Source organism: Mauremys mutica, chromosome 4, assembly GCF_020497125.1.
Source record: "Mauremys mutica isolate MM-2020 ecotype Southern chromosome 4, ASM2049712v1, whole genome shotgun sequence".
Lineage (NCBI taxonomy): Eukaryota > Metazoa > Chordata > Testudines > Geoemydidae > Mauremys > Mauremys mutica.
Genome location: NC_059075.1, coordinates 137227730 through 137252794, shown reverse-complemented (window position 1 = coordinate 137252794; position 25065 = coordinate 137227730). Strand labels below are relative to the sequence as shown.

At 50.0% G+C, this 25065-nt stretch overlaps 1 protein-coding gene across 1 annotated transcript in view; it reads left to right on the top strand.

Annotated features, from left to right (window-relative positions):
• The window catches only part of PIK3C2B (phosphatidylinositol-4-phosphate 3-kinase catalytic subunit type 2 beta), an 83709-nt gene that overhangs the window by 21380 nt on the left and 37264 nt on the right, over positions 1-25065 (top strand). The window contains exons 2-5 of the mRNA XM_045014967.1: positions 2179-3199; positions 10498-10598; positions 11911-12065; positions 13029-13149. Coding sequence (XP_044870902.1) covers positions 2267-3199; positions 10498-10598; positions 11911-12065; positions 13029-13149 — 1310 coding nt within the window. The 5' untranslated portion in view covers positions 2179-2266. The remainder of the gene's footprint in view (positions 1-2178; positions 3200-10497; positions 10599-11910; positions 12066-13028; positions 13150-25065) is intronic.

Sequence of the window (25065 nt, the reverse complement as noted above, 5' to 3'; positions counted from 1 at the left end):
AAATAGTGTAACAGGTCCTAATTGCTCATGTACGGTACACCTTCATGGAGGCAGTGGGGACAGAGCTTAGATCTCCTGTTCCAAAAGTACAGGCCCCTACTGCTTCCACAAAAGGAGAATCTCTGTTAGCTAACAGCAGTATAAGGCTTATGACCCACAAATGAACATCTCTGATTCCATCCAGTAGAAGTTGTGTGGGCGCGCGCACACACACTCTCACTCTCTCTCTCTCTCTCTCTCTCTCTCAGTTGCTTCTCCACATGCCCCAGAAATCAGGATAAAGGGGAAAATATCCAACTCTCCCTTTTTAAAACTTTACTAACCTACCCGCAAATGCTGTTCCTTGCAGAGCTGTGAGTGTGTGGATAAAGAACAGCTCTATTTCATGGCAGTCTCTCTGTTAATGATCCTCCTCCTTTCCCCTTATGAAAATCAAGAGCTAGACTCTCTCAACTGGAGAAATGAAAATGCTGAGCTGGCCGTCAGCTCCAGCGATTAAAAAAGCCGGACGCCTGTGTCTCCCGAGGTTTGGTCTTGCTCCATTCTGCTGTTTAACATCCATGTAGTTATTTATTTTGCTAAGAAAGGAAGAGGAGGTGAAATATCCTTCCTCTGAGCAATGTCGGCGTGTTGGCCGGCAGAGACCTCAGCGGTCTGCACTTCTGAGAGCGGAGTTCCAGGGCATCAGATCAGTTGGAGGAAAAGGGGAATCTGGCTCTGCGCTATAGAGTTCTGTGGTCACTGTGGTTTAGATGTTTTGGGCTGGGGCCAAGAAGGAGGAAGGTGGTTTGCATCTGCCTCCCCCCGCCCCCCTCCCCTTCACCTCCTTCTTTCACATCTGAACTTGGGAAAGTAAATTGTGTTTTCAAGGCTCTGCGATCCAAGGAGCGTGTCATGCAAACTGCTCAGCACGCTTGGGAGCAGCCTGCACTAGCTATTGGCTTTGATTAGTCTCGGTTAACATAGAGCACCGCAAGTGTGCTAGGTGCATTCCAGCCAATACGGAGCCAACGAGCTGAGATCATTCAACCTGCCCTTAAAAAAAAGTGGATGCCCAGTTCCCATTAATACAATTGGGAACTGAGTGTCCGTATCCCACAGGTGGTTTTGAACAATCTCAGCCATGAGATTTCCCCCAGGCCGAAGGGTTTAGCTTAAGTCTAAAGTTGCAAGACAGGATTCTCTGAGTGGCCATTGTGACTTGGTAGCAATGTACAGGGTGAAGCAGGGGAAATTCAGGCCCAAGTTGTACATTGATTATAATGACTAATAGAAACCCCGCCAACCCAGAATCTCCAGTGGCCTTGTTACGTTTCCCTTCCATTGTAGTGGGTTTCTGTAACTGTGGGAGATCCAGGATTATCTAAGATGCTCAGGTAGCCTTCTCCTCAGCCATTTCATTATTTGTATGGAGGGAGCGCATGGGGACCAAGTTTTCACTGCACAAAAGGTGTGTTTTTACATCAAGGTAATGGAGACTGGGCTCTGGTAGTTTTTACCTCGATGTAGCTAGTTGAGATCACCCCTATCCCCTCCATCTGGAATTGGCCTCAGCTACCTTCAGTGAGATAAAAGCTACCTGTTCCTTGTCCCCACCCTAGGATTTTGCATCAAGAGAGCTATCACAATGTAATAACACACAGCCTGAGATCAGGGCTGCATCGTGCCAGGCACTGTGCAGAGTCATGGACCAATCCTGCCCCAAGGAGCTCGCAGCGGAGATGGAAATCCGTTTGCAGTGGATAACCAATAATACTTCTGTCTGAGTCAAAGTTTTGAACCCACAGTGTTCGAGGGTTAGAATGCATTAGATCTCTCCTCCACTCAGCAATCCCTCTGTCTAAAATCACTGCTACGGTTTGTGGGATCAGTTAATTTGGACAGCACTTTGGGAGGCAAGGGGAAGTGAGTGCCATTGAGTAATCCTGAGATTCTGCTTCATTCCCTTACTGCCACGGGGCAGGAGAACGCTATAGGTTCCAGGACTACAGGGGCTGGATTTCCAGAAGTGCTGGGTACCAGGCTGTCCCATTGTCTCTGATCAGAGTTGTGGGTGCTCAGTACTTCCGAAAGTCAGGCTCTATATAAAAGCAACATCCTTATTATAGCTAAGCCTTCGGTTAAGCAGTAGCCAGTGTGCTGGTTTGCTGACCCTATCTTTGTTGCTCTCTCCTGCAGGTCACTGATGGTGCAGTATGTCTTTGTTCCTAACCCCTGAGCCCAGCAGGAAGTAGCAGCTGGTCCCTGGCACTTGTTCCCCTGAGAGATGTCTGCGACCAGAGGCAATGGAGAGCACTGGAAGTCTTTGGAGTCAGTGGGGATCAGCCCGAAGGAGCTGGCTCTGGCTGAAGCCCTGCAGATGGAGTATGATGCTCTGTCCCGCCTGAGGCAGGACAAGGAGGAGAGTCAGGCCAAGCAAAACAATGACCGCTCCCTCATTTCCTGGGATGACCCGGCTCTGGATTACAACAAACCCGCTGTCAGGAACGACTGCCACAGCATCAAATTAATGCGAGGTCTCTCTGGCTCGGACCCCACCCTCAACTACAACTCCCTCTCGGTTCAAGAAAGCTCAAGAGCTCCTGGCACCAACAACTCTACCTCATCTGTCCCGCCATCAGAGCTGGAGAACCAGCCTTGGCTGAAGGGCCCTCTCGCCAGTGACTACCTGTACATCTTTGATGGCTCGGGGGAAGACTTCCTAAGCGAGCCACTCAATGGGACCTCGGGCCAAGATGGCTCCCCCAAGAAGCTCTCCCCTCCCCCGCTGCCCCCTCGCCTCTCCATCTGGAACTCCTCTGAGGTGAATCACTCTTCCCTCAAAAGCTCCTCACTGTCCTACAAAGGACCTCAGCCCAGAGACATCAACATGTTCTCCTCAGCCCACGAGCTGTCTGATGGAAAGCTGCTGGCTCGCAGGATTTCGGAGGAAGACCCCTATGGCGCCATGGACTACGATGGCATCAATGATGCCATCACCCGCCTCAACCTGAAGTCCACCTATGACACGGATCTGCTGAGAGAGGCCACCTGGGGCTGGAAGGAAGGCAGGAGCATCTTTGAGAAGGAGACCACTGGAAAGCCAGTGGCTCGGAGCAAGACGATGCCACCCCAAGTCCCTCCCAGGACCTACATCTCTAAGTTCGGCAACCGGAAGAACATGGCACCCAACAAGAACCGCAGGATCTCCGTGGATCCGGTAAGAGGCTTTTGGCTTTCTCCTTAGAGGCTGGGCTGAGAGAAGCAGGTGTGAATCCCATCCCAATCCTAGGCTGCTCCTACCCATTCACGACTGCCCTTTCTAAGCTTGACCTCTAGGATTCAGTTAGGAGTGGGTTACACCTCCATTAGCAGCCTTACAGGGTTGTCTTCACTGCATTGTAAACCTGGGTCTAAGGACCCATGCTTGTGGACTCAGTGTTTCCAAGCATGTTTGAGAGTCCACACTGCACTGTAAACCTGTGTTGACAATTGCTGGACCTGAGTCTCAGCTGCGCAAACACATCCATACTGCACCACTTCTGACTCGGATCTGTGAATTGACCTGCATCCACAATGCAAAATGAGTGCTTGCTAATGTTAGTCAGACTGATCTGTGTGTGGACGGAAGGTGGGCTTGGTCTCAAGCCTGGCTTAGTGCCCAGTGTAGACATACCCGTAGAGAGCCCTCACCGCTTCCACCACCACCATAGATGGGGGCTGGACTATGTTCAGGTGTGTGAGGTAGGCCTTGCTGGAAGAACTGGAGAGAGCACAACAGAATTGAGATTTGGCGAGTAGACCCCCATACTGTAGGGACGGGGCAGGGCAGGAGGTAAAGAGGAGTCCAAGGCCCGAAGGATTTGATAGGGCTCCATTTGCAGGGGTCAATGGGGGAAGCGGGTGCTGGCTCGGCAGGGCAAGGCTCATGGCGTGTCTGTGAACTAGCACTACGCACAACTGAGGCCAGGCCTGCTGCTGGAGGATGGTAGAATAGATGGCTTGGGCGCAGATGTAATGACTGCGAGGCAGCAAGAGCCAGGGAAGTGATGCATACCAGAGGAGCTGGGATGTGGCCTTGCACAGAGACAGCCTGACCTCCTCAGGCTTCTCTCTGCATGCAAATAATCTGTGTGTGTCTCTCTCCCCCCTCCCTTTGTCCTCTGACTACTGTAGGGAAACCAGCTTGACTCTGGCTCCCTGTGTCATTCTGTGTTGCCCAATGTCTTGTTTATGCATCTTTATTAAGGATGTCTGTGCACTGGCTCTGGCCCCTTTCCCTGGGGGCGTCAGTAAGATCCCTTTCCTGAAAACACATTGCCCAGGAGGTGCTGGATCATGAGGCTGTGGCCTTAACCCTTCCGGAGGCTAGATCAGAGTGAGGAAATCAGCCTCTTGAGGCAGCAGGGGAGAAGAAATGCAAATCCCGTGACAGCCCAGTCAGCAGCTGGTTGTGATATTGCTATGAAACGATCCGCCCGGATGCTAGAGACCTCGTGCACATTCCCCTCTTCCCAAGCACCGATTCCCTCTCTCCTTTCAGCTCCGGCAACATCTGGGCCTCACTGGGCAGTTCTGGGTGTGGCCACAGCCACCAAGTGAATTTGTGGGGCTAGGCAAGGATTCTCAAACGCTTCCCTAGTGTGAGCTGTAGCTAAAGCAAGAGGTGGTCTCATGATTCCCTCCCCTCCCATCACCCACTTCCCCTGCCATTCACACTTGCATAACTTCCCTGGGGCAACTACAGCCATTGCTGGCATCAGAAAGCAAAAGGGGAGAAGTGTTTCCTGTGCTTATGGCAGCTGGAATGAAGGAAGAGGAGCTGGCACCTTGTGATCAGCTGGACCTGTGCAGACCCTGAGCAAAGTGCTCCGCATGCCAGTTTGACAAGCACTGGTCTAGGGAACGCTCATGAGCTCTGAGATCCCTTTCCCCCATCTGCACCTGCTCTCCCCCTCCCCCCTCCCGCAGGTACACCATGCCCAGTGATGCTAAACCTTTCGTCGCAGAATGCCGGGATCCTTATTGCTGCAAAATTGCCATGGGGTCTTGACGAGCCATTGACCACCAGCATTCAGGACCTTGATTTTAAGACTCAGCTGCAGGTCTCTAGCACTCAGACCTATGATGCCTTTTAAAATCTGCCCAGGATCATTCGGGAATCCATCCCTATTGATTTGGGTTGCTACCCCAACAAACAAAGTTTCTGGCCAGGGCACTTTGGCACTGCCCATACATTGCTGCTGGTCGTTGTGACACAGGCATCCATGTGCTTCCTTGAACTGCAGCCCTGGAGATTACAACTCTTTGTGCTATTTATAAGGTCCGGGGGAAAGTCCAAGCTAAAAGTGGTGTCCAGCAAAAGCCTTCCCCAGCCAAGCAGGATCTGCGTCTCCAGCCCTGACTGTTCTATCTGCTCTTCCCGGTAGCGAGGCTAACAGCTTGTGAAATGTCACAAGATCCTCAGGAAAGAGACTGGAGTCTCCGTGTAAGCATCAGTGTGACTGCTTTCCTGCTGGGGTGGAGGAGGGTACCAAAATATCCTTTGGATCCAACCTTGCTTTCTTCCCCTGCCATCCCCTTTAAAATATATATATTCCCGGGCCCTTCCCGGTGTTGTCCTAGCAGGATTCCTGCTGGAAAGGGGGCTGCAGCACATTTCCTCCCAAGACTCTGTGGCTGGGGATATCCCCTCCACACCCCAGCACATGGTATCAGCAGCTAATCAGGGAATGTGTGTGTGGTGGGGGGCGGTGAGGATCCTTCTCGGATGTGATGCAGAGGACCATGCCTCCAGGACCGGAGGGATATAAATACAAGTGAAGTCGCCTTCCCTCTTAAGTCCTGCAGGACCCCCCTCTCCTCGGTCAGTGAAAGATGCAGCTGGAGGCCGCTGGTGGGGGTTATGTAAGTCACCCTCTGTTTAATCAGAGCCAGAAACTAATCATGAAAGAACATTAAAATAGTCTTTAGCAGCGGTTGTGTTCTCCCCCTTTCTCTCCCTCCCTTTCGCTATTCGGTGGGTTAATTGCTCTGACAGTGGGCCCATTGTCTGCTCAGGAAGAGCGAGCGAGGCTCTGAGACCCATTGCGCACACGCACGCACGGCGCGAGACTGAGCGTGGCACTCGGCAGGCTGCTGCATGCCCAACTGGCATTCAGGAGGGAGAGGGGAGAGAGATTTGAAACAGGTGGTAGGGGAATGGGGGCCCATTCTGGAATGGAAACCCCTTTGGGGGATGTTCCTCTTGTTTCATGGTTCGAAGCACCAGGACGTTTCTTCGTTAGCTTTTGATGTTTGAATGTGCTTTATTTCTACGGAGAGGCCACGTAGTCCAGATGGGAGGGCACCGGGCTAGTTGTGGTCTATTCCTGCCTCTGCCTTGCTGCATCACCCTGGGCAAGTCACATTGCCTCATTCCCTATCTTGTCTGTTTAGATGACAGGCTCTTGAAAGTAGGGACTGTCTCTTACTATGCGTATGTACAGCGCCTAGCTAAAGGGGCTCTGCTCTTGGGGCTGCTAGGCTTTACAGTAGTACAAATACTAATATGGGCCTGTGGAATAGTCACCACTAGGATAGCAGTGGAAGCCTCTTTGCTTGGCTCTTTTACAAGTAGACGAAAAGATCTGCTCTGGTTCAAAGGAATGATTCTGGGGCAGTTCTTTGGCCTGTGTTATACAGGAGGGCAGACTAGATGATCACAGTGGTCCTTTCTGGCCTTGTACTCATGAATCTATGACTAGCCGTTGTGCTGAAAATGCTCCATGAGGAACTGTTCTGCACTGGTCAGATGGGACCTGCCAGAGCTTTTCCATCTCTAGTTGCTGTGACTCTGATTCTCTTCCCCTTCTCTGTCTTTGTATTAACACGACCGTGAAACTAATTGTGTAGCCACTTGTAGCATTCACTGTACTGGTGCACTGGGTGGGATGAACTGCTTGCTTCATAGGCTTATACCTGAGGTGTGAAGCCAAGCCCAAGGCTCTATGGCGCTTGGGGGGACATAGGTGGCTTTGTGCTAGCCAACTCGCCCTTTCCCAGGCCGCTGTGCTGCTGGAGACTAAACTGCCCCGCAGCACAAGTGAGGGTAGCCTGAGAACTGTTCTAACTTATGCCAGCAGAGAACATCTCCATCCGCTGGCCAGGAGTACTGGGGTGCTGGTCCTATGCCAGCTGAAGATTCCCCTAAGGAAAGGCAGCTTTTAATCCCCTCTGTGCTGATCCAGTAACACACAGGGGCGTTTATGAGGTCTGAGGATTTAGCCTCGTGTGCGTTAGCTACATAACCCGTATTACACTCCACGTAGGAGATGCCCTGTGTGTTCAGTAGTAATAACATTCGGCATTTCTCTAGCATCCTCCAGCTGAGCAGCTCCAAAGCCTGCTGGTGGGAGCATAGTCTTGTAGCAAAACTGAAAGACTGGCATTCCTGAGTAGGGTGACCAGATGTCCCGATTTTATAAGGACAGTCCCGATTTTTGGGTCTTTTTCTTATAGAGACTCCTATTACCCCCACCCCGTCCCGATTTTTCACACTTGCTGCCTGGTCGCCCTATTCCTGAGCTCCTGGCTTCCCTGCTCAGCTCGGCCACTGACTCACTGTGTGAGCTTGGCCAAGGCCTAGAAGCCTAAATTTTCAAGTGCCCTCAGGTTTTGGATGCCCGACGTGGGAGATTTTCAGAGGTGATGGGCACCTGCATGTAGCTTAGCACTTCTTCAAGTCAGGCCAATGTGTCTCCAGCTGGGCACCCGAGACTAACAGGCACATTTGAAAATCCACCCTAAATGCTGGACCCACATTAGTGTCAGGGATAGAATCCAAGAGTCCTGACTCCATTTCTTGCTCCACTTTGCCCCTAGAATATACGAGTATGTGAGCACGTTTCATAGCCCCTTCTGTTAACCTCCAAAGTATAAACCCGGTCTCAGCAGCGTAGCTATGCTGTCCCTCATACGCCCAGCCCTTGGGCATCACCAAAGGAAGTGCATACATCCTCTCCATGTCATCCGTGTGCCATCACTCGACTGGTGGTAAGAGTGACACCAAAACTTCGTATGGCAGAGAGGCAGAATGGCCAGATCAGATCAGATCAGTGGACTACTTAGCTTGATATTTCATCTAGGGTTGCCAGGTGTCTGGTTTTCGACTGGAATGCCCACTTGAAAAGGGACCCTGGCGGCTCTGGTCAGCACTGCTGACCGGGCTGTTAAAAGTCCGGTCGGCAGCACAGCAAGGCTAAGGCAGGCTCCCTGACTGCCGTGGGTCCACGTGGCTCCTGGAAGCAGCAGCATATCCTCCCTCTGGCTCCTAGGCATAGGGGCAGCCAGGGGGCGCCACATACTGCCCCCACCCCAAGCGCAGGCTCCGCACCTCCCATTGGCTGGGAACTGCAGCCAATGGGAGCTGCAGGACGACGCCTGTGGACGGGGCAGCATGCAGAGCTGCCTGGCCGCACCTCCACATAGGAGCTGGAGAGGGAACATGCCACTGCTTTTGGGAGCTGCCTGAGGTAAATGCCGCCCAGAACCTGCATCCTCACCCCCTCCCATGCCTCAACCCGCTGCCCCAGCCCTGATCCCCATCCTGCCCTCCAAACCCCTAGGTCCCAGTCTGGAGCACCCTCCTGCACCCCAATCCCCCCAACCCCACCCCAGAGCCCACACCCCAGCCAGAGCCCTCAGACCCCATCCCGTGCCCCAGCCCTGATCCCCTTCCTGCACTCCAAACCTCTCATCCCCAGCCCCACTCTAGAGCCCACACCCCCAGGCGGAGCCCTCACCCCCCCTGCCCCAGCCCCGATCCCCCTCTCACCCTCCAAAACCCTCAGTCCCAGCCCAGAGCTCCCTCCTGCATTCCAAACCCCCCAAACCTGGCCCCACCCCAGAGCCCACACCCCCAGTGAGAGCCCTCACCCCCTACCACATCCCAACCCACTGTCTTAGCCTGGAGCCCCCTCCTGCACCCTGAACTCCTCATTTCTGGCCCCACCCCAGAGCCTGCATCCCAAGCCGGAGCCCTCACTCCATCCCGCACCCCAGCCCTCTGAGCCAGCCCCGTGAAAATGAGGAAGTAAGTGAGGGTGGGGAGAGCAAGTGACAGTGGGAGGGGAGATGGAGTGAGCGGGGGGGGGGGGGGCTCAGAGGAAGGGGGCGGGGCAAGGATGTTCAGTTTTGTGCGAGTAGAAAGTTGGTAACCCATATCTCCTCTGTGACAGTGGCCAGCACAGCTGCTTCAGAAGAGGGCACATGAAACCCCGTAATGGACATTTATGGAACCACCTGTCCTTAGGAGAAGTGTTTTCCTGACCCCATCTGTTAGTGGCTGATTTATACCCCGAAGCATGAGGGTTGAAAGGCTACCATAAAACTCAGATCCTTTCTTTTTAAACTATTTTAGTTCTTTGCCTTCATTTTTATCCAGAAGCAATGAGTTCTGCAGTTCATCACTGTTAGAGCTGGTCAGAAAATGCAACATTTCCCACAAAAATTGTAAATAAAATTGAAAGTGTTAATTTTATTCAAAAAATGTTGCTGAATTTTTGTCTGTTTTTCAGCAAAACAAAAACTGAAACTTATTTTTAGTTTCAGTGTTTCAGTTCCCCTCCTCCCCTGGTCACTTCTGTTTCCACTGGAAAATCGGGGCTGACCAGGGGAAAAAGGGACGGGGTGGGGGAATAGTTTTTTACTGGTAAAATACCCAGAATTTCAGTGCAAATGAAAATTTCGTGTAGAAACTTTAATTTTGGTTGGAAAGCCATTTTTAAAAAAAAAAATACAATGAAAACATTTCAACCCACTCTAATTACTGTACTCCTTTTCCACATGCTGCATCTTACCTTGCTCCCTAGTCAAAGGAGAAATCCCTAGGAATTTCCATTAGATGTGTTAGCCCCTCTCTGCCGTTTGTAATAGCGATGCTCAGAGAGGAACAGTCTCCAACAACAGTGGCAGTAACACCACACCAGCTTGTGTCTGGCTGGCAGATGAATTTCCCAGGCCTCTACCACTTTTGCCCACAATCCCTCCTGTAGGGTGACCAGATGTCCCGATTTTATAGGGATAGGCCCGATGTTTGGGGCTTTTTCTTATATAGGGCTAGGGTTAACCCTCCACCCCCTGTCCCGATGTTTCACACTTGCTATCTGGTCACTCTACCCTCATGGGGCCAGCCAAGTTGTCCCACAATGCTCAGCGAAAGCAAGCCCAGAGCGATCAAGTGAGCTGTGGTGCTATGAACCCTGAGCTGCACACCCAGAAATCTTTGTATCTCTCACAACTGGATCCAGCGAAAGGGAGAGGACCCGCATGTTGGTTGCCTAACTCGAGGGTAGACTGCAGTGAAGACATGGCCTATGCGTGTTATGGGGGTTGGGGGAGAGAGTAAGAAGCATCCCACGGTGACTTGGAAATGAGCTTAGCGGAGTGGGAAATTGGGGCCCTTCCACTCCACTGGCTGCTGTTTGCATGAGCCTTCTTGCTACTATCCCTGCATCTCTTGCTCTCTTTCCGTGCCAGGTTGCCTCCCGACCGCACTCCTTAGCTAATGGCTATGAGCTGTTTGAGGTCTCCGAGGAGAGGGACGAAGAGGTGGCTGCTTTCTGCCACATGCTAGATGTGTAAGTACCTGGGAGGGATTGAGACGCGTTCAAACTGTCTTTCTGGGGTCTCCCCTTAGTTAACTGTCCTGCAGCACAGGCCATAACTTGGAGGTCTGTCAGTGCACTGGTGGCTGAAATGCCCTTGGGATTTAATTACTGTGGCTTAATTAATCTTGGGAGAAGGAAGACATGCCTTTTGTTGTCTCCGCTGTTTATGCTGTGTGGTGGCTAAACAGTGGCGCCGGGGAAGGGTCATTCCTGGGGTGCGAGTGATGAGACGACAAGATTGGAATCTTTGGCACAATTCCGTGTAAAGCAGCACAGGGGAGGAGGGTGGAGGTGGCACCCTGTTGGTGTTCGAAAGCTATAAAAGAGGCATTCGGGGAGACAACATAAGGATGCCCCTTGCTGCTGTTCAACACTTTGGGGCTGGGAGAGCTTTATAGAGGGACAGCGTGGGGAGACGGTAAATATATTCTTAACATTCAGGGCTACATTGCCACATGTAGGTGAGGGAAGGAGGGGGAAGCAAGAGGGGGAACTAAGACCATTTAGGACTCTCTTAGGTGGATGGTTTCCCGACATAAGAAAACGGAATGCACCAAGGCAGGCAAACGGAGGCCTGCTGTCTGGCTAGCTGCACTATCAGCTGGTTTCAAGTCAATATTAAGCATGGTATCCGTGATCCCTGCTGGCCACCTGCTTAGTCATTGCCAACTGGCAATTTTCCTTACGCGTTCCAGCTTTAGTTCTGGAGTGGGAGGTGGCCTTTCAGATTAGTTCAGAGAGGGCGTTCCATGCATAAGGGGTGGCTTGCAAGGATGCACAATGGCACATGGGAGAAATGAAAAAGGGTATCTCAGCTAGAGAGAGAGGGTGGAGTCCAAGACACAGGCTACAGGCCTGAACTGCTTGGCGGAAGGCTGTGCTGATGGTGACAGAGAAAGAGGGGAGCAGGAAGACTTAGCTGGCATGGGCCCAAGGAGATGGAGCTCAGTTTGGGCCGCGTCAGGCTCAGGCTGGCCATGAGACACCCGTGAGGATATATCAAAGAGTCAGGCCGAGATGCAGAAGTGTGTGGAGGGAGGCGAGTTGGAGAGAGAGAGGTAGATGGTGGGAGTCACTGGTGTTGGCCATGTGAGCTGATGAGATCCCTTGGAGCGAGGTTGTAAAGGGAGAAGAGACCAGGACTCTCGTCCTCTGGTGCCTCTATGGAAAGGAGGAGAGAGGAAGGGGCGAATCCACCACACAGTGAGGGATAAAGCCCTTTGTGGGATGGGGCAGGGATCTCTAACTCCTCTTCTGTCCCTCCCCCGGCTTCTGCCTGCAGCTTGAGATCTGGCTACAGCACCAAGGACTATTCCCTCACCGGCTTTGTCTGGAGCACGGTCAATCTCAGCCCTGAGCACCTGGGCCACGGCATCAGCCTGAAGGTGACCGTGGTGTGCGACAGCGTGCAGGAACCGCTCACTTTCACCTGTGACTGTAAGTCCCTGCTAGGGTGGTAAGTATGGTGCTTTGCTGCCCTCGCGTCCACCTGTGAACACGATATCCTCGCGCGGCGAGAAACCCACATCTCCGCCGGTCCCCACAGCAACGAGGGGGCTAAGATGGCTGCCATTAGCAGCTCAAGCGGTGGTGTTTTCTGCCTCGTCCTGCAAATTCATCTTTCAGCTCCTATGGGACAGACGTGATCCTGGTGACGGTGACTCCTCTCCCAGAGGAGAGAGTGTCTGTGTTGCCCCCATGGGAGGATATGTGCTAGAGGTGGGGGCCCCCCATCTAAACCCTGGGTTTTGAATTTCTCAGTGTCCCCCTGTGATGGGCAGCACCAAATGCTGCATCCAAGAAGGCCAGAGTGGGGTTGAGATCCAGGTGCAGATGTCTCAGCTCGTTTTCACTTTCCATCACTGCATGTGCACCAAGGTCTCTGGTCCTCTTTTGGATGTGGTTGCTTGGATACGACTAAGGCAGGATAAGCCTTAAATTACAGGCCTGATCCAAAGCCCATTGAAGTTAATAAGAGTGTCTCCACTGACTTTGATGGGCCATGGGCCTCTTGTGGCCCAATCAGCACGCAGCTGCGGCCCATGTGATATCTTCAGGGCCATACGAGTAGTATAGATATTGTGTGGATGTGGCCCACATAACACACAGAGAGCTGCATATGAGGTCCACAATGGTAAATAGGTTGAGAACCACTGCCCTAGGCAGTGGCTCACCGCATGGTTTAGATGCTGCCTGGGGTCTCGCCATGCAGGAATGGGGAACTGTGGAGGCAGCGTGTGCTTCCTCGCATGACTCCACCTCCAGCCGGGTGCAGAGAGGGATTGTGGGGAGTAGAGTCTCAGTCACTGATCCGAGAGAAGCGGGTGGGATGGGGAGCCCCAGAGAATCATGGCCTGAGGCTCTCGCCCTGTGGGGTTTGTTCCTTCCTCGCCCCCACAGGCTCCTCCACGGTGGACCTGCTCATCTACCAGACGCTGTGCTACACATACGACGAGCTGCTCGGCATTGACGTGGACGACTTCGTGCTCAAGCTCTGTGGCCTGGAAGAGTTCTTGCAAAAGTGAGTGAGCAAGCAATGGCCGGCCGGCTGCACGTAGGGAGCTCAGCGAGCCTGCCCTAGTGCACCCAAAACACCCCCTGGTGTCCGGGGGAGCGGTGGGTGGTGGAGAGCTGTTGAATCCTTGCTGTGCTGGGGCAGGGAAAGGGGAGCGAGCCCCTCTTTCGTTTGTCCTTCCTTTCATGCTTCTTTGCACATTCACATGACAAGCCCTGTGGTTGCTGTTGGGCCCAGCCCCTCCCACTTTCCCCGGGGCAGTGTGTCTCCTGAATGGGTCGGTGTTGTGCAACAGCTGGGTTTATCTGAACGCAAGTCAGGAGCCCCCTGGATTATTCCATTTCCTGCCTCCCGACATCACTGGGGACTCTCCTGCCAAGAAAGGCAGGAGCCTTATCCTCCTGCTGCAGGATATAAGTAACTCCCCTTGACCCCGTGTGCTGGGGAGCTCATGTTTGGAGAATATTAGAGAGCGGCCAAAAAAAGCTCTTGAAATACTAATAAAAATCCCGATGATACTCAGCGAAGTGGCTGGGGCCGGCAATCAAGTCGAGAGCTTAATTTTTTGGTATTTATTTTTAAGTGGCTGGCAAAAGGCTGCCAGCTGGGGCCGGCTGAACAGGGTAAATAGAAATTTGGAGGGGGAGAGGGAAGGGGATTTTGAAAACAATGTGGTTTTGCCAAATTTCCCTGCTGACAATGTTTTTATGCTTTTATGATGAAAACCCCCAAATGTGCCGGTGCTTCCTCCCATTTGGGGAGCTGAAAAATGTCAAACAAAATACAACTTTTTTTTAAAAAAAAAAGAAGAATCCATGGATGGGGGGATTTTAATGGAATATGTTTGCCCAGCTGTGGTGCGAGCCTATGTAACCTTTGTGGAAGGCCTGGGACCCCTGAAACGACTCCAAAGCTTCCATCTCCATTAGAGAGGACTGGAGGGCCCCCAAAAAAATAGAGGCCAGCAAAATACAAATAAAGTGTAGGCATGGGTCTGAGGAATAACGAAAGGGAGAACCAGTGGGGATTAAGGAACCAAGAGATTGTAAATTCTTTGGGGCAGGGACCATCTCTGTTCTGTATTTGTACAGCATCTAGGACAATGGGGCCTGGTCCATGACTGGGTTTCCTAGACGCTACAGCAACACAGGTAATAAATCAGCCTGTTGGGAAAGGTGTCATGGAGACTGACATCCTCTTCATAGCCACAGGACAAGTGTGACTGCAAGATTTCCCATGCTGCCCTGCTGATGTGTCTCACCTGGTGGGACCACGTCTAGCAGGGAAAAGATTCTGTTCAGTCTCCATGGCCTGTTCCGTCCTTCTTGGGGTGGCCAGTCAGTGCTAGTGGCTAGTTTTTGTGATGTGGACACGTATCCTCTGGGAACTAGACTGAGACCCACCTTCTTGATTTTGCCTGGGCCACCAAACAGTCTAACAGGCTCTAAGAACGAGCCGGTAGTGAAAGCCTCCTTGCCCCGAGCCATCTGCGGCCCCCCACTTTGGCTTTTTCCTTTGCTAACTCTCATTTTGCTCCTGTGTGTTCTGAGCCCCTAGCAAAACAAGGATGCTTGGGGGACACTGGAGCAATGGCTGGCCAGTGACTGAAGTCACCCCACTTGTCATTCATCACCATTAAGTGTCAGTCTCTCCATGACGGAGTTACTCAGACTTGGTGGGACTTTAAAGGTGGCTTTAGTTTTGCCTCTTCAGAGCTTGTGGCCTAGTAATGATGCCGGAGAATGCGAGCTGGCATGCGAAACCCCCCTATTATCCTGGCTGGGCTGTCAGTGAACAGACTTTTAAACCACATGGAGCCCTCAGCAGAGGATGGCTTGGAGCGTGCAGGAGACCAGATCCAAGGGAATAAACTGCCCAGACCAGTTTGCTTTCCAGCATGGAAAGCAATAAAAGCTTTCTAGTCTCAGGGCTATTTCCTGCTCCTCCGCAGCCCTGGCAGGCTGTACCATAGCTTTAACCACAGGCCGGCTTTCTCTGCAGCAATGGAGGGAAGAGTTTGCATGTAAATGGCTTAGAGAGCGAAGTCTCAGGTCTGGCATTACTAGACTTCCTGAAACCACAGGTTTTAGTCCCAGCAAGGGCAGCTCAGCCTTTCATCCTTCCCAGCCAGGTAGAAGAGTCAAGTACTACTGATGTCCTTGGCTGCTGCACATGGGCATTAAAGATCGCCTGGTGCTTTTTGTGATTGCAGCTGTTTGCCCTGATACGAACTTCCCCTCCCTGCTTTTTGACAATGCCTCCACCCCAGAGGCTGCTGCATTTCATGGGTGGAGGAGGTTTTTTTCTGTAGATAAGCTATCTGTAAAGCTGCTTAGGATGAAGGGTGTTCTCTGGCTGCAAAATCATATTGATGTAACATACATGGCCGTATGGGCAAATAAAATATCTCCTGTCATTACATACAATAAACCAGAACAAGCTGCCCTAAGGACCTGCCTCTGCTTCAACAAAGTCATTGGGAGCTTTGCTATTGACTTGACTGGCCTAAAGGGGCAGTTGGGAAGTCTCCATGTGCAGGGAAATCTTCTGGTTGGCTCCATTCCAGCCATTCCCCGCCCTCTGCATAAAGGGCGTGATGAGGAAAGGGCAGGGGGTGAGGCTGTGCTCCTTGTGCTCCAGCAAATTTTGCCCAGCTGGTAGAATGGCCCTAGTTGCTCCAGCCCTTTAAAGCAGCCCGTCATCTTAGAATCACCTTTGCCCTGTTTTCCATTTGTTCCGAACTCATGCGTGGCTGAGGAATAAGCCCAATATCTATTGGTGTGTGTGTGTGTGTGTTTTAGAGAGGGCCGTGTGCAAACCATATATATTAAAGAGCCATATTTACCAAAGCAAATAGATATATGACCTATATAGAAAATCTCTTCGGATGATTGCCATTGCAACTGCAGTGGATTGCTGGAAATGCCTCTCTCCAGGGGGGAGTTTGGCCAGCCTTGAGGGGAAAACTCTGCCAGTTGAGAACTGGCAAGACCATTCCAGCCTCCGAGCTAAGGGACCAAGACGAGCTGCAAATTCTCCTCATTAGCCGCTGGGCTTTTTCTACTGATGCTGTCAGCGTCAGCAGAAAAATGGTCTTCCTTTGTGTATAATGAGCCTTAACCAGAAGCAGCCTCCCTCTGAAAAAGTAATTTACATCAGATGAGGGAATAATGCTCCCGACTTGTCATCTGCAGGCTCCTCCTGGGCTTTTTTTTTTTCCTTGTTAAAAGGATCTGGTGTACGGTTACAAAGAGAGAAGACAGCTTTTCTCTCATCCTTGCATCTAAAGTACAAACTGCTTGCAGAGGGTGGCAGAGAACGGCGATGTTGAAAACTTTTGCACAGGCACAAGAGGGTGTCTGGTGTCAGCTTTGCTTCAGGGAGAGAGCAAGGTTGGTCTTGTGGTTAAGGCACCAAGCTAGAACTCAGAAGCGCAGGATTCTAATCCTGGCTCTACCACAGACTCACTTCCTGTGTAACCTTAGTCAAGGCACTTCATCCCTCTCTGTGCTCTGTTCCCTATCTATAAAAGAGGTTATAATACTTTCTTTCTTCTATCCTTTGTCTGTTTAGATTGTGAACTCTTCAAGACAGGGACTGTATCTTATGTGTATGTACAGCACCTAACACCATGGGGCGCTAATCTCAGCCCAGGCATGTTGAGGCTAGAGTAATACAAATAAGTCCTTTTTTTTGAGCTGTCTAATCTACATGCCCTGCTCATCGCCGTGAATCTTTGCACACGTTTGGCAATGACACGGCTCGGCTTTGCTATGGGCTGTGTCCCCTCTTGGCAGGGTGTGACGGAGCGATTCTGGCGGGACCCAACTGAGAGTGCCAAATCAGGACCAATTGCTCAAACAGGGCAGTCACAGCCCTAGGCTGGGGTTTTTCCACCTCTAAGGCCAACCAAACCAGCCAGACAAAAAGGACTTTGGTCTCACCCCACTGGCTAACCACAAGTCACACAAGCAATTTCCTTAGACACTCCAGTCTCCCAGCATCACCACCAGTGCACTCGTCCTGGGGATGAATGGTTATGAAAACCAACACCCCAATAAAAGAAAACGGTTCCCTCGATCCCAAAGGACCAAGCCCCAGACCCAGGTCAATATACACATCAGATCTTACCCACAAATCACGCTGTTGCCAATCCTTTAGAATCTAAAATCTAAAGGTTTATTTACAAAGGGAAAAAGGTGGAAATGAGAGGTAGAATTGGTTAAATGGAATCAATTACATACAGTAATGGCAAAGTTCTTAGTTCAGGCTTGCAGCAGTGCTGGAGTAAACTGCAGGTTCAGATTGAGTCTCTGGAATGCATCCCCCATTGGGATGGGTCGTTCAGTCCCTTGTGTAAAGCTTCAGTTTGTAGCAAAGTCCTTCCAGAGGTCAGAAGCAGGATTGAAGACCAGATGGAGATGAAGCATCAGCCTTATATAGGCTTTTCCAGGTGTAAGAATCTCTTTGTCTTCACTGTGGAAATTTACAGCAAAATGGAGCCTGGGGTCACATGGGCCAGTCCCTGCATACTTTGCTGAGTCACAAGGCGTGTCTGCCTTCTCTCCATGGGTCCATTGTGTCCTTAATGGTCCTTAATGGGCCATCAAACAGGCTAGGCAGAGCTAACACCAGCTTGTCTGGGAGGCTTCCCCCAGAAGCACAGCACAAACTTGAAATACAGACAGCCTAGAGCCAACATTCATAACTTCAACTAAAAATGATACAGACATATAGACAGCATAATTATAATCAGCAACCCAGAACCTGGTCTTAGACACCTTATATGACCCCCCTTTACTTAGGATTTGGTGCCACTACAGGACCTTGGTTGCAACCCATGTTCTATATGGTCCCCATTTATATCAATAACGTCACACCCCCAACGCAAAACTGATGCAGGAAGGGATGACAAAACATCGCAGACTGCATCCCAAGAGCCCCCTTTCCTTGGGTCTGTCTCACTACAGCTAGTGTTGGGCTAGAGGCCGTACCAGTGTATAACCGAAATGGTTTATCAAAGTCCTGTTCAATAACATGAATGGATCTCTTTACAAACTTAAGGTATAACTTGGTTAGCTTTTGCAGCATGGTTCCTGTATGTTTCAGGTGATCTTGCCAAGAGCTAAAGAAAACAGCTACTTTATCCATACCAGCTTTGGCCAATGTTTTGAACCCCATTAACATTAAACCAATGTAGATATTGATGTTGTTCATAGTACAGGACTTTTGGCATTTAGCCATGAACGCAATATGGTAGTGTGCCTCAGTTTCCCCTTTCATACAGCACATCAGGTCTGGAATGTATTTTCCCCTGTGAAAAGTTCCAACACTGTTTACAGGCATTAACTGTGAAACATCAGTATAGCAAGGCCCTTTAACATAAAGTGTGTTTTCATGTATTCCTTTCAACATGTTCAAGGGATTTTCCAAAAGATTAGGCACATTATACATTGTTACAGTTAGCATTAGCAATAACAACAAATTGATTGCAAGTGTCCATCTACAAACATGTTTGTCATGCCACACCCTTGGCTCAATACCATTGGAGTTTGGGCCTTTTAGGGTTAACCTGTGGGTTCCCTTTGCAAAATTCAGTCTTCTCTTTCCTTCTTGTCCTTTAGGATTAAACCCTGATTTCTCTTGCTTAACAGAGATTACTGCCTGATGGGGTGGGCCCTCTGTGCTAACAGCTATTAGCAAGTCTTTCTTCTCCCTGCCAGCCAAGTAATTCGCATCAACACAGACACTAGCTTTTAACTTCTTAGCTGCTATGGATTCCACGGCTGGACTTTGTCTAACAGAGATACCACACAAATCCAAAGAGTCTGAGGGTGAGAGCTGGCTTGCTCTCCCCTGCCTCCTCAAGCATTCAGCCATAAAACTGTTCTGCTTTGAAAAACCAGTAACTGAATCTGTCCTCAGATCCTGAAGCACAGACTGCTCACTTACCGATTCAGCATGGAGACATTCCTGTCCCAACAGCATTGTCTCCCCAACAAGCTGGCTACACACAGCCAGGTGGTTATAGGGCTGCTCAACTTCCTTAACAGCTTCTACTCCACCTGAGACCTTTTCAAAGCTGCCCACACTGGATCTTTCAAAAGGAAAGTCAGTGGATCCATTCACAACAGAAAATTTCTGGCTGTTAGGAACTGAAACTTCCCTGATTAAATCACTTTTACACCCTTCAGTTGCAGTAAACTGCTTGCACAGGCTACCATGAGGATTCCTTTCCCTAGGAGCTTCTCTAAGCAGCAATTCACCCCTCACAGAAGTTCTGCCCTTCCCCTCTTCACCTAGGGCTTGCTCTAAAGGAACACTTCCCTGAGCAACCACAGACGCTTTCTGGGTCTCACTTACCTTCAGAATCACCTTAGGCCCAACAGGCGGATTTCTACACAATCCCCTTTTAGGCACACCTACAGACTTTCTAGATAACAGGTCAGAAGCAGTCTCCTTCCCTTGGCCATGAACAAGTTCAGGAATCTTTTCCTTCTTGCTACAAGTTGTCAAACTGTCAGTAGGTAACACACTTAAATCACCTTCATGCTCTCCTTGTGCCCTGGCTAGGGTATCACCCTGATCAGACAGAGCTGCTACACCCTTTTCCAACCACACATCAGCAACTTGCAAACTACAAGCACCAGAATTGTCTGTTCTCTGGGTTTTTGCTAAGACACTAACTGGATGCAACCTAGTCACAGTGCCATTCTCCCCAGCAGACACAAACTCAGGACCATTCCCTTCCTGGGCTTTAGCTGTATTTACAACCAACTTCGAGACAACTAAATCACCCTCAACCATCACAGGCTGAAAGGCCCCTTCTGTCTGCTTCACAGACACAGAAGAGCCGGAGACACATTCTCCTTTACCAGACACACAGCTTGGGATTTCACTTCCCTTGTCCCAGCACACAGGGCTGTTCACAGACAACTGCTTGGAGACTGGGGTAGCTTCCTTCATAGGCAAGTCAATACTCCTGACAGACACAGGCACATTCCCTCCACTGTCACATTTCTCCTCACAGGAAACAGGTAAGGGATATGGACACTCATTTTCCACTATCCCTGTCTTCCCAAACTGCTGATTAGACAAAGCCATCAGCTCACAAGGCTGCCTAGGCTCCTCCAAACTTTCCCTACCAGGCACATTGCCACTCCCAACAGATAAGCTGCTGCTTTTTTCACTACACTGAGCTACTTTTAGCAAATCACAGTTACCCATTTCAGGTTTACTTCTACAAGCTGCACTAGCCACCAATCCATTACCCATTACAAATTTACCCTCTCCTTCCTCAGTTAGGGCTTTAACCTGACCATCTACTTTAATCTGCTCCTGAGAAACATTTTCCTCCCCAATGAGATCTTTCTGCTCTTGATCTAACTCCAGATTTCCTTCTGAGACATTAGACAGACATTCAGAAACTTCATTCCCAGACACACAGCTTATTTGCACAGACAAACAGCTATTTCCCACCAGGTTAGAATCCCCCTCTCCATAGCCATAGCAAAACGGGTTAAACACAGAGAACTGCCCAGAGTAATACCACATATCAACACAGTTATAAACTGGATTTTCCAGAGGATACAGTCTCTGCCGTTCTTCCACTGCTTTTTTGACTTGGAGCTGGAGTCTAGCAGTTTCTTGTTGCATCTTGTGAGTCTCCTCCTCAGCAGCCAGGAGCTCCAGACGTCCCTTACGAGCTTTTTCTTCTCTCTCGGCCGCCTCTCTCGCTCTCTCGGCCGCCTCTCTCGCTCTCTCGGCCGCCTCTCTCGCTCTCTCGGCCGCCTCTTTCTCCAGCTGGGCCAAGACTTGCTTCTCTTCCATTCGAATTTCTGCCAGTTTTTGCTCATATTCAAACCGCAGGATGTCTCTCAAGGCTTGCAGTTTCCTTGCTTTTCCTGACGCTTTCTGTCTCATGGTCACTGATCTTTAACCAACCAAACTCTCAATCCCAAAGTTAAAATTTGGATAGCGTGGGGTTCTGACCCAAAGCTTAATTGACCTGGTCCTGTGGATCCTGCCGACTACGCCACTGTGACGGAGCGATTCTGGCGGGACCCAACTGAGAGTGCCAAATCAGGACCAATTGCTCAAACAGGGCAGTCACAGCCCTAGGCTGGGGTTTTTCCACCTCTAAGGCCAACCAAACCAGCCAGACAAAAAGGACTTTGGTCTCACCCCACTGGCTAACCACAAGTCACACAAGCAATTTCCTTAGACACTCCAGTCTCCCAGCATCACCACCAGTGCACTCGTCCTGGGGATGAATGGTTATGAAAACCAACACCCCAATAAAAGAAAACGGTTCCCTCGATCCCAAAGGACCAAGCCCCAGACCCAGGTCAATATACACATCAGATCTTACCCACAAATCACGCTGTTGCCAATCCTTTAGAATCTAAAATCTAAAGGTTTATTTACAAAGGGAAAAAGGTGGAAATGAGAGGTAGAATTGGTTAAATGGAATCAATTACATACAGTAATGGCAAAGTTCTTAGTTCAGGCTTGCAGCAGTGCTGGAGTAAACTGCAGGTTCAGATTGAGTCTCTGGAATGCATCCCCCATTGGGATGGGTCGTTCAGTCCCTTGTGTAAAGCTTCAGTTTGTAGCAAAGTCCTTCCAGAGGTCAGAAGCAGGATTGAAGACCAGATGGAGATGAAGCATCAGCCTTATATAGGCTTTTCCAGGTGTAAGAATCTCTTTGTCTTCACTGTGGAAATTTACAGCAAAATGGAGCCTGGGGTCACATGGGCCAGTCCCTGCATACTTTGCTGAGTCACAAGGCGTGTCTGCCTTCTCTCCATGGGTCCATTGTGTCCTTAATGGTCCTTAATGGGCCATCAAACAGGCTAGGCAGAGCTAACACCAGCTTGTCTGGGAGGCTTCCCCCAGAAGCACAGCACAAACTTGAAATACAGACAGCCTAGAGCCAACATTCATAACTTCAACTAAAAATGATACAGACATATAGACAGCATAATTATAATCAGCAACCCAGAACCTGGTCTTAGACACCTTATATGACCCCCCTTTACTTAGGATTTGGTGCCACTACAGGACCTTGGTTGCAACCCATGTTCTATATGGTCCCCATTTATATCAATAACGTCACACAGGGAACAGCATGTCTTGGGGATAGAGCAAAGATGTTCCCCGTCTCTTCTCCCACCCCCACCCACACACACTCTGAAGGGTCCCTAATGAGCTGGGGTGAGAATGCTGTGCTCTATCGCACTGGTCTCCTGGAAGGACCTTGGAGGAAGGCCCATGAACAAAGCCACATTGTTTCTGATCAACCCCCCTCCCCCGCCCACTTCTCTAAAATGCAGTAGATGCCAGGAGTGCTCAAAGCCTCCCCTAGCTGTTTTGGCCAACTAGGCGGCTCAGCAATCAGAAAACATCCTACACTGACACGTCGGTTTCTGGACTCTCTGGGCTCGATTCTTCTCTCACTCACGCCCAGTGCAAAGCAGGAGCATGTCCACTGAAGTCAGTGGAGATGTACTGGTGTAAACAGGAGGGACATAAGGCCCTCAATGTTCAGTGGGGGGAAAGGTGCCTGGCTGAAGACTGAAGTCCCTTCTCCAGCAGATATAACATAAGCTTCCCCTGCTCCGTCCTCACCAACGTCCTTTGCCCCTGATCCGGAGAGATGACAGGGGAACTCCGTCTCCACGGCCTGTTCAAACTTTGCCACTTTCAATGGTGGCTTTTGTGAAGGAGGCACCAGTCTGACTGAGACTCAGCAAACTCACTTCACTCCCGTCACTGATCACTGGTGCTCAATTGGAGGCAGTGATACTGAACCAAAAGGCCCCATAACCAATAGCCCCTTCAGTATGCTAGATATAGGCTATGATGAAATCCATACCTACTTACCATGCTCGATGCCCCAGAAATGCCTAGATTAGATGGCAGATTTGTCATCAGGCTGCTGCAAACATGCAGAGCCTGTGACTATTTCTGATCCTACACTACTAAGGGTACGTCCATACTACCCGCCCGGGTCGGTGGGTAGCGATCGACTTCTCGGAGTTCGATATATCACGTCTCATCTAGACGTGATATATCGAACTCCGAACGCGCTCCCGTCGACTCCGGAACTCCACCACCGCGAACGGCGGTGGCGGAGTCGACGGGGGAGCCGCGGACTTCGATCCCGCGCCATGAGGACGGGTAAGTACTTCGAACTAAGGTACTTCGAGTTCAGCTACGCTATTCGCGTAGCTGAACTTGCGTACCTTAGTTCGAACCCCCCCCCAGTGTAGACCAGGCCTTAGTAACTATCTATCTAAAGTTCTTTTATGAGCCCCATTACTATAGCATCTGAGCACCTCATAATCTTCAGTGTGTTTGTCCTGCCCCTGTGCGGTAGGGCAGGGTTATCATGCCTTTTGTATAGGTGGGGAACTGAGGCACAAAGAGGCTAAGCGACTTGCCCAAGGTCACACAGGGAATCAGTGCCAGAGCTAGGAATTGGCCCACCATCTATAGAGTCCCAGGGTCATGCCCTAACCACTGGATCATCCTTCCTTCCTAACTAGTTTCTATTTTTTTTATCATCAACAACTGGTTCTGAAATAATAACACACGAACCAGAACCCAGTGTGCTACCATTTTGGTATGATACCCCAGGAACAATGTGCTAGCTCCCCCGATGGGTCTGCAGATAATTAACAAGCTGTTCACAAAGCCACACACACACACCAGTTACCAGGGTGTCCAGTCCCCTACACCGAGGCAGCACAAAGTATTAGCTAGCCCATCCCTCAGAAGGTGTTTCTCTACTTCCTCTTAAAAGCCTCCTAGGACAGAGATTTCACAGCCTCCCTAGGCAATTTGTTCCAGTGTTTAACTACCCTGACTGTTAGGAATTTTTTTTGACTGTCTAACCTAAATCTCCTTTGCTGCAATTTAAGCCCATTACTTCTTATCCAGTCCTCAGTGGTTAAGGAGAACAATTTATCACCCTCCTCTTTATAATAACCTTTTATGTACTTGAAGACTATCATCATGTCCCCCCCTCAATCTTCTCTTCTCCAGACTAATCAAATTCAATTTTTTCAGTCTTTCCTCATAGGTCATGTTTTCTAGACCTTTAATCATTTTATCAGAGGGGTAGCTGTGTTAGTCTGTATCCACAAAAACAATGAGTCCAGTGGCACCTTAAAGACTAACAGATTTATTTGGGCATAAGCTTTTGTGGGTAAAAAACTTATCTATTGTCAAAGGCGCTAACTCAACCGCCATGTAAACTGTCTCAGTCTGAACCCCTTGTGCTCATCAGCAATCTTTTGTTTTCCTCATGCTGCAAGACTGAAAATAGATAGTTTTTTGGTCTGTTCAGAATATCCTAGTATTTCTGCAGATTAATCTAGATTTGGGTGACAGTTCTGTTAAGAAAAGAACGAGGAGTCTAGTGGCACCACCAGATTCCTCGTTGTTTTAATCATTTTGTTGCTCACCTCTGGACTTTGTCCAGTTTGTCCACATCTTTCCCAAAGTGTGGTGCCTAGAACGGGATGCAGCACTCCAGTTGAAGCCTTATGAGTGTTGAGTAGAGCTTCTCGTGTCTTACTTCTCGTGTCTTGCTTACAACACTCATCCCAGAATGACGTTCACTTTTTTTTTGCAACAGCGTTACACTGTTGACTCATATTTAGTTTGTGATCCACTCTCACCCCCACATCCTTTTCCTCGGTACTCTTTAGGATTCTTCGTTAGCCATTTCCCATTTTGAATTTGTGCAATTGATTATTCCTTCATGAGTGGAGTACTTTGCATTTGTCCTTGTTGATTTTCATCCTGTTTATTTCAGACCATTGCTCGAGTTTGTCAAGACCATTTTGAATTCTAATTCAGTCCTCAAAAGCATTTGCCACCCCTCCCAGCTTGGTATAGTCTACAGACTTTATA